The sequence below is a fragment of the Notechis scutatus genome, chromosome 1 (assembly GCF_049901735.1).
Source record: "Notechis scutatus isolate UNSWTSFEM ecotype Mainland chromosome 1, rNotScu1.2, whole genome shotgun sequence".
Taxonomy (NCBI): Eukaryota; Metazoa; Chordata; class Lepidosauria; order Squamata; family Elapidae; genus Notechis; species Notechis scutatus.
In genome coordinates, this window is record NC_142009.1 from 320,028,648 (window position 1) to 320,040,684 (window position 12,037).

Consider the following 12,037-nt stretch of genomic DNA (forward strand, 5'->3'; position numbering starts at 1 on the left):
TCCCAGGGATGAGTCGCCTCTTTTCCCGGCATCCTTTCTGATTGATTTCCTGGCGCCCTGCCAAGGCGGAAGTAGTCCGAGATGATGGCAGCTGTTATTCCTTTCCGTGCTTCCTCAGCGAGGTCTGCTTGGGTAGCGCTCGCCTCGATGCTGCTGATGCTGCTGCTGCTTACAGTGCCAGGACCCTCGTTGGCCGGCAAGAATCGAGTCAAAGTACTGACTGACGGAGCGTGGCAAGAACTGCTGCAGGGCGAATGGATGGTGGAATTGTAAGTCAAGGGCCGCTATTTTCCCTGAAGTGCCCGGGGAATCGTAGGATGGAGAGGGGACCCCCAAAGGCCATCTAGTCCAGCCATCTAGAAAGGAGAATTCTGTATCTGCTCATTGCTAACTCTGCTCCACCTTTCGATTAGTCTCCTCCGCCCCGTTTCATTCGCCAATCAGGAGAACAGTGGATGCCCTGACCCTTCTATCTCTTCCTTAGGGATGTAATGATTGAGAGCAGCGTTTGTCAATATTAGTTATTTTAGGATATATTGACCCTTCACACTCAGAATTCCCGGCCAGCTTGCATGTTGCTTGGGGAATTCTGGGAACAGAGTCCATGCATCTTAAAAGTAACCAAGGTTGAAGGACATGGGCCAAAGGGAATTTTGCATCCTTGATTTGGTAATCCATAAAGTGCTTTTTCAAGAGGCAACTAACTTCCTGGTTTTTCTTTGAAGGCGTTTTGCTTCTCATCCAAGAAGCTTCCTCAGCTCTTCGATTGGGTAATTCTTTGGGGGAGGGGAGTTTCTACCCAGTACAAGCCAGTATGTCTCAATGGGAGGGACTCTGCTGTTTCAAACCAGCCACTGTTTTACAGAAGTGAAAGCAGAAGCACATAGTTCCAACTTTTGAATGAAACAAAAAAAATGAGTAGGTCAAGACTGGTGTGCAAGTCACAGTCTCTTGGTGTGCCTATATGCCCCATTTTCTCCATGCTTTGTTTAGTGCAGTATATCCCATTAGTCATCTCCCCTTTGTTCAGTGCAGTATATCACATTTTCTCCCTCAGCTCAGCCATTGCCAATGTACTGACTTGTGCATCCAGTCTAGGCAATTAAGAACAGGAGTCCCTGTCTCCCATCAGCACCATCATATGTGCTTCTTGGCCCCCTCCCACTATGCCATAAGATTATTCCCTTAAAATTTTGCCCCTTTTAATCTTAAATATTTATTATACTGTAACCAGTACTGCTCTACTATCATAGATGTTTGGCACTACAGTTTTCATAAATCCTATTAATATATAGCAAATATGCACTCCAAGATGCCTGTAGTTTTTATTCTCAGTTATGGGAATAAAATGGGTTTGTTTTTTTAAAAATTTCAGCTATGCTCCTTGGTGTCCTGCCTGTCAGAATTTACAGCCAGAATGGGAAAGCTTTGCCGAATGGAGCGAGGATCTTGAAGTGAACATTGCCAAAGTGGATGTAACAGAGCAGCCAGGTAAGTTGTTCTTCCGATGTGAATTGAATAACGTAAAGTATGTTTCATTGCTTTAGAGTAAGTTACACACAGTTGCAAGATAGGCTAGTGAGTTCTGGGTATGGCTTAATCATGTTGGAGATGGTCTCTGCTCCATTGGTTCAAGCTCTACCACTGCGTGGCGGGATAAACTCCCATCAGTTGCCTCCGCTTCTGCCCACCTTGCAGTTCAAAACATTTGATGGGGAGAGGAGTTGAGGCAGTCATTGCAGGCAGGCAGATTTCTGCTAGCTTTGAGCCTTCCAGGTTGCGAGGCCCCTTTGTGAAGCAACTCCAGAGAAGGGAGGGGGAATCAGATGCTGCTGCAGGAAGAGCTTTCACAATCTTTCTGGTGTGAAGCCAACTCATCCTCCTGAGATGCACCATAGGAAGTGTGCAAGCCTGTGTACTTGATAGAGCGGGTAAATAGACAAACCCTGCAACTATTATTATCATGATCATTATTATAATTATATGGCATTGTTGCATTACAAATTGTACTCTCCTAGTTAATGTAACAATGCCATATGCTAATTATAATAATAGTTGCAAGGCTTGTCTCCAACCTGAAATGTGCCTTCAGCACTTTTATTTATTTATTTATTTATACCTTTGCCTTTACCTGTATATGCTGCCCATCTTTCCTGATGCCAACTGTAGGCAACTTACATTCAGTGTATTCATGATGTAGTGTGTATGTAGCCTCAGGCTTTTTCCATCAGATGGCTTCAAGCTGTGTTCTGAGGATCCTGATAATTCTTTGGAAACTTTTTGGGAATTTCTTAGTGAGAAGTAAATTAATGTTGAAAACTCTTTCAGGAGTCAGATTGGACGACTAGCATGCCTGGACTGAGGATAGATAAAATAGGATTATAAATTCTCCCCTTTATCCCTCTGAGCCTTCTGCTTAGTTGACAAACTGATGAAAGATTTTTGGAGGAAAATTCCTTTAATGAGATATAGCAAGGGTTGTACGTGGAAAATTTTGCATTCAAAATTATTCCTCTCATGAACTATGTAGCCTAGAGCAAATTACATGGAACTAGGAACTCCCAATTTTTGTTGTGATATAGAAACAATGACAACTGCTGGTTTGCTGAAACATGCGTACTGCTATTGTTACAAATTTGAAAATAGCAAGATATGAGCTGGGAAAATTGAACAATGTACTAGCTTGGTAACAGAATATAGCACTTCAATAGCTTGTTAGAAACTGATTGGGATAATGGCTGATAACATGTTTGAAAAGTGAAATATTAATTTCATCACCTGAAAAGTTCTGATCAGTTCCATTTTTGTCTGCCTGTTGAATTTTTCATAAAAACAATATAATATATACGAAACAGATGGTTTTTACTGATCGAGTTCTGGGTATTGCTGTTGGTAATATATTGTTTGTAGGATGCTGGGGATGGGATGGAGTAGTGTAGTCTTCAGTAATGTTACTTATAACTTTGTCTCTTTAAGTCACCTGCAATTGTATGCATAATTAAAATGAGGAAACTTAACTTGAGCAAAGTTAATGTATTTGTGACTGGTTACCTTGAAATACATCTACCATAATGAACTCCTCATTTTCTCTTTGGATCTTTATATAGGACTAAGTGGAAGGTTTGTCATAACAGCACTTCCCACCATTTACCAGTAAGTACCTTAAAACTGATTGAGTTGCTGTAACTCCAGTGGTTTTTCCCTCAAAAGCAAAATAGGAAAATATTTTTTCTATTGTAGTAGATTTAATTCAATGAAAGTAGCTGTTTGGAAAATGATAAAAGACCTGGAATTTAAAATCATTAAGGGAATGAAACTTTAAAGTTATATCAGTTAAGTTCCATTTTGTCATTAATCTAGAAATACAGTAGATTGTTACATAATTAGCTTTTCCTGTTAGCAGTAAAGGAAGGAGATATTGTGGAGAGAGATGGGTGGCTAAGAAGGAGAGAGAGAGAAAGAAAAAAAGAAAGGAAAGAACTATGGTTTATCTTACTTTATAAAGGCCTCTTGCAGAAGTGAGAATAAATTTATAATTTCACCTAAGTTTTTGTCCCTTAACCAGCTGAGATTAAATCACAATATCTCATTTAAACATTTGAAATCAGTTAGTTAGCTTGTTTTAATACAGTCTTATCCTTAAAAAGATCGGGGTTGTTGATGGAAATATAACCCATGGTAATTGAGCCAGTTTGGTGTAGTGATTCAGATGCCAAGCTAGAAACTGTGAGACCAGGATTTGTAGCCATGGAAGTCAGCTGGGTGATTTTGGACCAGTCACTCCCTCAGTCCAACCCACTTCACACGGTTGTTGTTTTGGAGAAAATAGGAGAAGGAAGGAATATTAGATGCTTGTCACTTTAAATTGTTTATAAAAGTAAAAAAGACAGGATGTTAAATAAATAAAATAAATTCATTAGGTGATCTTGTCTACAGTGTTGCTAGGTGAGACATTGTGAGAATTTTTTTAATGGTTAAATTGAATACTTTATTTAAAGAGGAAAATATGTTTTTATGTGGATATCATTTCTGGAATTTGTGCTTGTGAAGAAAAAAATGAAACTTTGGTTTTGTTGATTGGAAAGGTTTGGCATTATAGAAATGGCTAGTTATATATTAACATGTAAAAGCAAAAAGTTGAGATTGTAAGAATTTTAAGTGCTTGACATGGCTCTTATTTTGGACAGTTGTAAAGATGGAGAATTTAGACGGTACCAAGGTCCCCGAACCAAAAGTGACTTCATCAATTTCATCAGTGAGCGAGAATGGAAGTCTGTTGAGCCTATTTCTTCATGGCTTGGGCCATCTTCATTTCTGTAAGTATCAGCAGAAATCTTTCTGCTCTCTAATAGGCTTGGCAAATAAATGTCAACGCTTGAATTCTGACTTTAGATGAATCCAGTTAATTTACAGATCATCACTGTAGTCATCAGCACTGATTTAGGCAAGCTACCTGGGAAATTTTAATCCTGTCTGTCTGTCTCTCTCATTTTCATTATCTCTCTCTCTCTCTCTCTCTCTCTCTCTCTCTCTCTCACTATGAAGCTGATATCAAGTTAAGATCTAAACTAATGATTTTTGAAAACAGTTATGATCTCGATTGAGTTCATTTATTTTATATTTTCATTCTTTTCCTTTAAGAAGCTTAGGGTAACAAAATAGGTCATAGCCAGTCGTTCCATTTTATTTTGCACCGCTCCATTACCACCTCATGTACTGGGCCCAGTTGTGAGCACCTCACTTAAAAAAAATAAAATAGGCTCAAAGAAAGAAAGTCAGTGAATTTGGCCAGAGGACTAGAAATCCTTTGAGTTGGGTGTATTTAAGTTTGAAAAGAAAGGATGACATCTAAATGCTTTGCTAAGGTTAGAGTACACTATGTACAAGCTGTGTCCCCAATGCATTAAAAGTAAGTAATTCTGTCAATAAAAGCAACTGGTTTTGTGTCCAACCCATACTGTCGCTTATTAATTGTCACATTCGTATCCACAGCTATCAAATACGCTGTTTAATAGTTTGAGGATCCTGTCCAGTAAAACATCAAACAGATAGATCTTTAATTTCCTCAGTTGTCTTTCCCTCCTTGTTTGAAGATATGCACTCCAGCAGTCTTTTGGAATGGGATCTCACCATTTTTCCAGGAACTCTGTAAATATCTTTGCCAGTTCTTTGAATGCCAAGAACATAATTTCTCTGGCCTTGGAGATTTGAGTTCATTTAAATGTTTCTTCTTGTATATCTGAGTTGCTTCTCCTTCATTTCACTAGTAGCACAATGATGGCCAGCAAAGGCTTTGTTTCCCTTGGGGGGGGGGGGACACTAAAATCTTAATTAAGATAGTCTACCTTCTCTCTTTTACCTGTTGCCTAATTCATCCCTTTCTCTTCATAACAGAATCTATTTTTTCTAACATGCCCCTAAACCCCTTAAGTTGTTATTTTTGGAAACTTTTGCATGTTTCAAGCTCATTGTGTAATTACCATATTTTCCCCTTTGATTATTGCCTTCTTCATACTTTTGCTGTGAAGGTCCTTTTTTCTTCTTCTTTTGAGCATCGCAGAAAACTCTGCTTCTGCACTGATTTCTTTAGATGTCTCCCACTTTTTCTTCCAATAGGAATCATTTACAATTGGGTCTCCTTTATAGTTGAACATGGGAATTGATTCCATTGCAGTCAGATGGAAATTGCATGAGCAAACGGGCTGCTTAAATCACTGAAATCCACTGAAAGTTCTTTAATTGTAGATTTTATTTTTTTGCCTCTTTGACTGTAGAATTACCCCCCTTTTTTTCTCATGTGTTTCTTTGCAGGATGAGCAGCATGTCTGCCTTATTTCAGCTTTCCATGTGGATTAGGGTACGTACCACATATTCCTCTTAAGTCAGAAGGGAGATTAGGCTTGAGTTTATTTATTATATAAATAATATCTGTGGCTGCCCAACTTCACTCATGGTGATTCCAGGCAGCTTACAGAGTTGCTGTCCAGCTAATTCTCAAATTTGTGTTTTTTTTTCCCTTTCAGCAATGTCACACTTATTTCACAGAAAACCTTGGTATTCCAAACTGGGGATCCTATGCAATTTTTGCATTTGTAACTTTGTTTTCGGGGTTGCTGCTAGGCCTCGTAAGTAAACATGTCTCTTTGCACTCAGAATTAAAAGGAGAAGATAAAGCTTGAATGCAGTACTGAAGAACGTTGGTTTTCTTTTCAGATCATGGTGTTTCTGGCTGATTGTGTGTGTCCCTCTAAAAAGCAAAGGCCATACCAGCATCCTCATCAAAGTAAGTATATTGCTGCATGCCAGGTGCATTTCTTCTCAGATTAAGATAAGAAAAGGAAGCTTTAAGCATTGAGCCAGTATTGAAATTATCGCCTTTGTGTGGTTTTATCTTTCATTTTATTTTCCTGCCTTAATATGTTACCCAAGCTTTTCCAAAATTACTGTAAAAATCTGACTAAACTACCCATTAATTAAATAAAGGCATTTAACTGTATTTCTCTTAGCCCTGCCCACTTTCAACAGCACCACTCAGTGATCAAGTGTACTCTCTGCTCTGTCCTAGATCTTATTCCTAAACCAGAAAGAACAGAGGGAGGGAGGCTCTCTTAAAAGGAGATAGAAGTGCTATTGTGTCTGACTGCGTATTTCAGCAACAGACGCAGAAGGTTTCTCATTTTGTCTGAAGATGCGTTAATAAACGGCAGATAAGGAGGGAATAGTTTCCCCCAAGTTTGATAAAAATTAACTATTTTCTGGTTCTAGCAAGGTTGTACAACTTAGAGTGATGTTCTGAGACCTAAAGCTTGTATTCCTTCTTCATATTCAGAAGAAGTAGTGAAATTCCCTTGGGCAGGACCCAACTGGAGAGCAAAATTTTAGCAAGTGTAAATTTCACCTACAAGAAATCATGAGAGGGCTTTAGCAACCAGTTCTTTCCCATCCCTTTTATGTAGGATTGACATACAGTACCTAGCCTTATAAAATTCATTTCAGAATCTTATCCATGCAATGGTTTGAATCCTGAATTGCTTCTTTGTTCACAGACAGAACTGAAGGGAAGTAATTTGTTTATTTCTTAGACTTATATCCTTCTTTTCCTCCATGAATTCAATACTTGGGAATCTTAATTTTATCTATGCAGCAAATTCCAGGAATTAAATGGTGCAAAAGAGATTGGCCCAAAGTCACCCAATCCATAGTTCAGGATAGATTTGAAGCCTAATTATGCTTGAGTCACTTAATTATTACAGCAACTGTCTCTCTAGAGCCAGAAGCATGTATTTTTCCCTTTTTTGGTCTGCTTTATAACTTCAGGGCCACCCAACTCTCTGGTTCTAGAGTGATTATAGAAAATTGCAGAGGAAAATGAATGAAAATTGATTGTCTTCAATTCATTTTTATCAGTGAAAATGTCCTTTGAGTAGATTTCCATAGGCATGAATTAAAAACCAAATTAATGTTTGAGCTCTGCTTTAAAAACACAAGGTATTCTGCAAGTTGCTTTTTGCTGCATGACTTCTGCAGAACTGGAATGTAATACTTGCATTAATGAAGCTAAAATCCCACACAAATTTTGTTTTTTAAAATGATTGCTTCTAAACTCGGGCTCCTGATTTAGTTGGATTGTTACCTTCCAGAGTCTTAACATAAGATTTGCTTAGTTGAATTTAATGATAATTGCAATCCAACCTTTTTGTTAAAATTGGCAGCATGATTTCTGGGAACTCTGGAGATACTGTTAAAGATATTCGACCAGAGCGGATAGTAGTAGTCGGTTTCATACCATGTATGCAGATTGTTCACCCTGCTTCTTTACCATCTAAAGAGATAAATGGCAATGCTGAATTTTCTTCTCTTTTTAGGAAAGCCAGTAGAATCTGCTCAGCATTTGAAAAAAAAAAGTGAAGGACTTGATGGAGTCAATCTTGATGGTGAAATGGACCGCGGAGATCCATGTGTTCCTCCACCCAATCCAGTGAGACAACGCATCGCAAAACCAGCTTCTGAAGCAGAGCAGTCATAGCTCTTGCCAGCAAGCTCATCTTCTGGAGATCCTGGATGGATGCCTGATATTCAAATATGCAGGTGGGCAGGAGAGGTGGGAAAGCCCTCCTCTTCTGCCTCCCAAGAGAAGCAAGACTCAGAATCATATTGAGATGGTGAAAAATTGTTTCTGAATCTTTCAGTGGGACAAGTTTAAAGCGTGGTAACGGAAATGCTTTACCTGTCCCTCTGGAACAGGTGCGGGAGGTGCAAAGGGTTAATTTGCCTATGACACAGTGAATTCCAGAATTTCGATGAGTTACCAGTCTGCAATGCCGGGACAAACATTGGGCCCAAAACCGGACGATCCCTTCCGATGTAGCCTTTCCCTCCATCTAGAAATAAGGAGGAAAAATGCTTTCTTCTATTACTTCTTTGGATCCCAACTCAAGAGGTTACTTCTAACAGCTGGCTTGCTTTTACAAGTGTAAAATTAAAAAAAGCCTTTTTTCATTCTAATAATAATTTTTTAAAAAACCCTTCTAGCTAACTTTGAATACCCAGGAAGAGTTGAAGCCCAGATTTTTGAACAGCAGCTAATTCTCCCACAAAATTTGGATCCCATGGCAAAGAGGTTTTTTTTTTCCTGTTTTAAATTGCTTGTTATGTGAGGTGGTTATTTGAGAGACTATTCTTCCAAAGTGAAAGAGCCAAAGAATCCCTTTTGCCTAGCCTGAACTCCATCCTGTTCCCTAATGTTGCTTGATTAGACACATCAAGCTTCATACGCAACTAATTGGCAGGAAAAAGAAGTAATCATGTAAAGTTAGTTTAGTTATCTTATTCCTAATAGCTTAAAGACTAAGACTTAGAAGTTTATTAGATAATCCTGTAGAGGAAGATGCCGCTCCTAGCATAGTTGTCAATTTCTTTCCCTGGGGGGAAACTTTTTGCTTAGATCTTTGAATAAAATCTCATTTTTATCAGTATTTCAGGACATGTGGATTCTTGCAGCAGTTTCCATCAGCATACCATAAAGCCAAGAAATCCTGCCAGCTATCATTTTTCATCTGTTTCCTTTTAGATCTATTTCCCAAGACACAACAGTCTCAGAAAGGTTTCTGACAATACTTTCTTTTTTTACCACAAAAAAGTCATTTTGACAATTTTTTTGGTTAATCAAAATTAATCCTCAAGGAGGAAGACTCAGTGGCCATTTGACATAGCTGGTGACTCTGCCTTAACCACCTATTATGTTGACAAATCACAAGGCTTTTTTTAAAAAAAAAGTTTTAATAAAACAAGATATTTTTAGGTTTGAAAAGCTTTAGAAAAAACATATTTCCTTGCAAAGACAGTAGTGTACGCCCTTAGCTGATCAGTAGAATACAATGCAGTTGGCTTATGAAATAGGCTTAGAGCAGTTTAATTTTGTATAAAATATCTCTCTTCCCCTTCTTAAAGCTTCCTTTATATTATCATAAAAACTAGGAATTACTTGTCATTCTTTTCTGAACCCTGTCCAAGTTTTGATGTATGTAATGGGGAACTCACAGACCATAGCATTGCTTGTTTTTCCATTTGCATTTTCTGTATGGGGGGAAAAAAAATCACGTTTTCTTCCAAAGATGTTAAAAGTCAGATGCTGTGGCCAGTAAGCAGCCATCTCCCCTGCTTGTTCGTGGTTTTCCTGTTTCCTTAAAAGGTCTTCCAGCCATTGGGAATCAGGTTCTTTGGCTCTATATAGGTATGTTTGCCTCTGCTACAGAGAATTGACTCAGTTAATATTTCTTCCTCTCTACCCCTCCCAGCTGTGATACGAACTTTTATGAATGTTTTGAAAAGGGTCTTGTTTGTCTTTGAAGACCCATGGTGGCGCAGTGGTTGCAATGCAATATTGCAGGCTAATTCTGCCGACTGCCAGCAGTTCGATCCTGGCTATCTCAAGGTTGACTCAGCCTTCCATCCTTCCGAGGTGGGTAAAATGAGGACCCAGATTGTTGGGGGCAATAGGCTGACTCTGTAAACCGCTTAAGAGGGCTGTAAAGCACTGTGAAGCGGTGTATAAGTCTTAAGTGCTATTGCTGTTCAGCGCCGAGACAAGGATATGCAAAGAGATTGTTCCGTTGGTCAAGTTGTCTTACATTTAACCAGGACTGTATTAACTGATTGGAACAAGCTTCTCAGGCACCTGTTCTTGTTTCAACAATGGCTACATACTGACAACTGGGACTTCCATACTGAAGCATTGAAATTAATGCATATTTGCTTTAACGTGATCTGTATGGAGAATCAGTAGGTGTCCTTGAAAGCAGTCTGGCTTCATTCTGTGCAGTCCAGTCTATGGGAAATTGCTACTAACCTCCGGGACTTTCTGCTAGCTCATCTGCTGCTATTGCCCCTAAGAGCTCTGTTGAATCTGAAGCTAGTTTAGGTTTCTTGAAATGGAGATACTTCTCCCTGCAGGCAAACATCTGGATTTGATTGTTGAGTTTCTCTCTCAACAGTCTCTCTCTGGTCAACACAACCTCCACTGAAAGAAGCCTTCAGGCAGAATAAGTTGTCACACAATGGAGGGGGAGATAAAGTTCTAAGTGTACCTGTTCCTTGTTGCGCTGTCCTTTTGCGAAAAGTTGTCTGTTTACAAAGCAGGTACTACGTAAGCAATCTAAAGTCAAAAAGTCCTTTCTTACAGCTTTTTCAGCATTTGTGGGCTGGAAGTTAAATAACCTTTAAAACAAATTCAGATATGCAGGAGAGAAAGGGTGAGGTGGGGTCACGCTTGAGGACTATGCTGTGCTGAAGGAATTATTCTTCCTCTGTTTCGTCTTTGAATAAGCCAGTTTAATTCTCCAAGGATGTAAAGCATGTTCAGTATTCAGCTGTTAAGCTGATGTGTTTATTATAGTTGGTAAGTGTTTTTTGTCCCCTGAAGGAAACATTTCCAAGTAATAAAGTTATCTCCATGTCTGGAATTTTATTTATTTGTAGCTTGACTTGTTCCTTAAGGGTCACTTTTAGTATTCTCAGTCGGATAGTTAAATGTAGTACCAACTTTTCCTTTGACACAATTATCGGTGGAAAGGTTTAAAGCATCTCTTGAGGAATAATATGAAGATTGAACTAATTCCGTAACGGTCAAATAGTTGATTATTATAAGGTTTTTTTTAATAGAATTTAAAAAAAAACCCATTTCAGTGCAGATGTCAAAAATAATTGAAAGGCATGCAATGCATGTAGGTTGTCTATTTGTCTTTTTCAGATTACTTGCTAGCTGAAACCTCATGAGAAAATGTGGAAAACCAAGATTCAACTCTTTCTTCAGTTAGAAAATTTCTTGGTGCCTTTCCACAAACTCCCCCATCCCCAGTTATGTTTATTATGCAACCCTTGAAAGCAGTTGCATTTTTTCCCCAAGATTATATTGCAGCTGCAGAAGAAAACTATGCACTGCATATTTGCTAAATTATTTTCAAAGTGATGCATGCCTTATTAATCATGTCAGTAATTATACAATTCCTCATTTGCAGTTTATGTTCTGGGTTCAATTTGTCATATTGATTATATACACTTACACTATTATACAATGCAGAGTTTTTTGCACTGACTTGGCCCCCTTTATTTCAAACTTTCCTCCGTTTATTTTTTTTAAATTCCTGATTATGAAATGTTACTGTTAGTGAATTGCCATGTAACTGTGTATAAAACCACATACACTTAGTATATATAGACGCATACTGTATATACATTTATGTATTATGATTAGTTTCTATTTGGTTCAAGAGTTGCTTCACAGACTAGATTCTATACATTGCTTGCATTTAAACTAAGCTAGCTTCCTGTTTGAAGGAATTCATGATAAACTGAGATTTGGGCTAGTTGCCTAGAAATTTAACTTCTTCACTATGAGTGGAACATTTTTTAATGAAGTCTATTTGAAGAAAGTTAAAATTCCTTATTAACATGTAAACACATACCCTCCCCAATATTCTTTTCCCCCCTCAAATTTCTAGAGTGAATCAGAATCAGAATAGAGCTGGAAGGGACCCTG

At 38.4% G+C, this 12,037-nt stretch overlaps 1 protein-coding gene across 1 annotated transcript; it reads left to right on the forward strand.

Annotated features, from left to right (window-relative positions):
• The first annotated feature begins 66 nt into the window (after positions 1 to 66).
• TMX1 (thioredoxin related transmembrane protein 1) lies at positions 67 to 10,966 on the forward strand. Its single transcript, XM_026670888.2, has 8 exons — positions 67 to 269; positions 1,376 to 1,491; positions 3,108 to 3,153; positions 4,188 to 4,316; positions 5,812 to 5,857; positions 6,024 to 6,125; positions 6,214 to 6,283; positions 7,866 to 10,966. The coding sequence occupies exons 1-8, from the start codon at positions 82 to 84 to the stop codon at positions 8,024 to 8,026; spliced, it is 858 nt and encodes a 285-aa protein (XP_026526673.1). The 5' UTR covers positions 67 to 81; the 3' UTR covers positions 8,027 to 10,966.
• Positions 10,967 to 12,037: the final 1,071 nt, after the last annotated feature.

Excerpts from the sequence above, each read along its gene's own strand:
- TMX1 (XM_026670888.2), top strand. The coding sequence starts at position 82 with ATGATGGCAGCTGTTATTCCTTTCCGTGCTTCCTCAGCGAGGTCTGCT. Across the intron at positions 1,492-3,107 it reads GGATGTAACAGAGCAGCCAG|GACTAAGTGGAAGGTTTGTC; the intron begins GTAAGTTGTTCT and ends ATCTTTATATAG. Across the intron at positions 5,858-6,023 it reads AGCTTTCCATGTGGATTAGG|CAATGTCACACTTATTTCAC; the intron begins GTACGTACCACA and ends TTTCCCTTTCAG.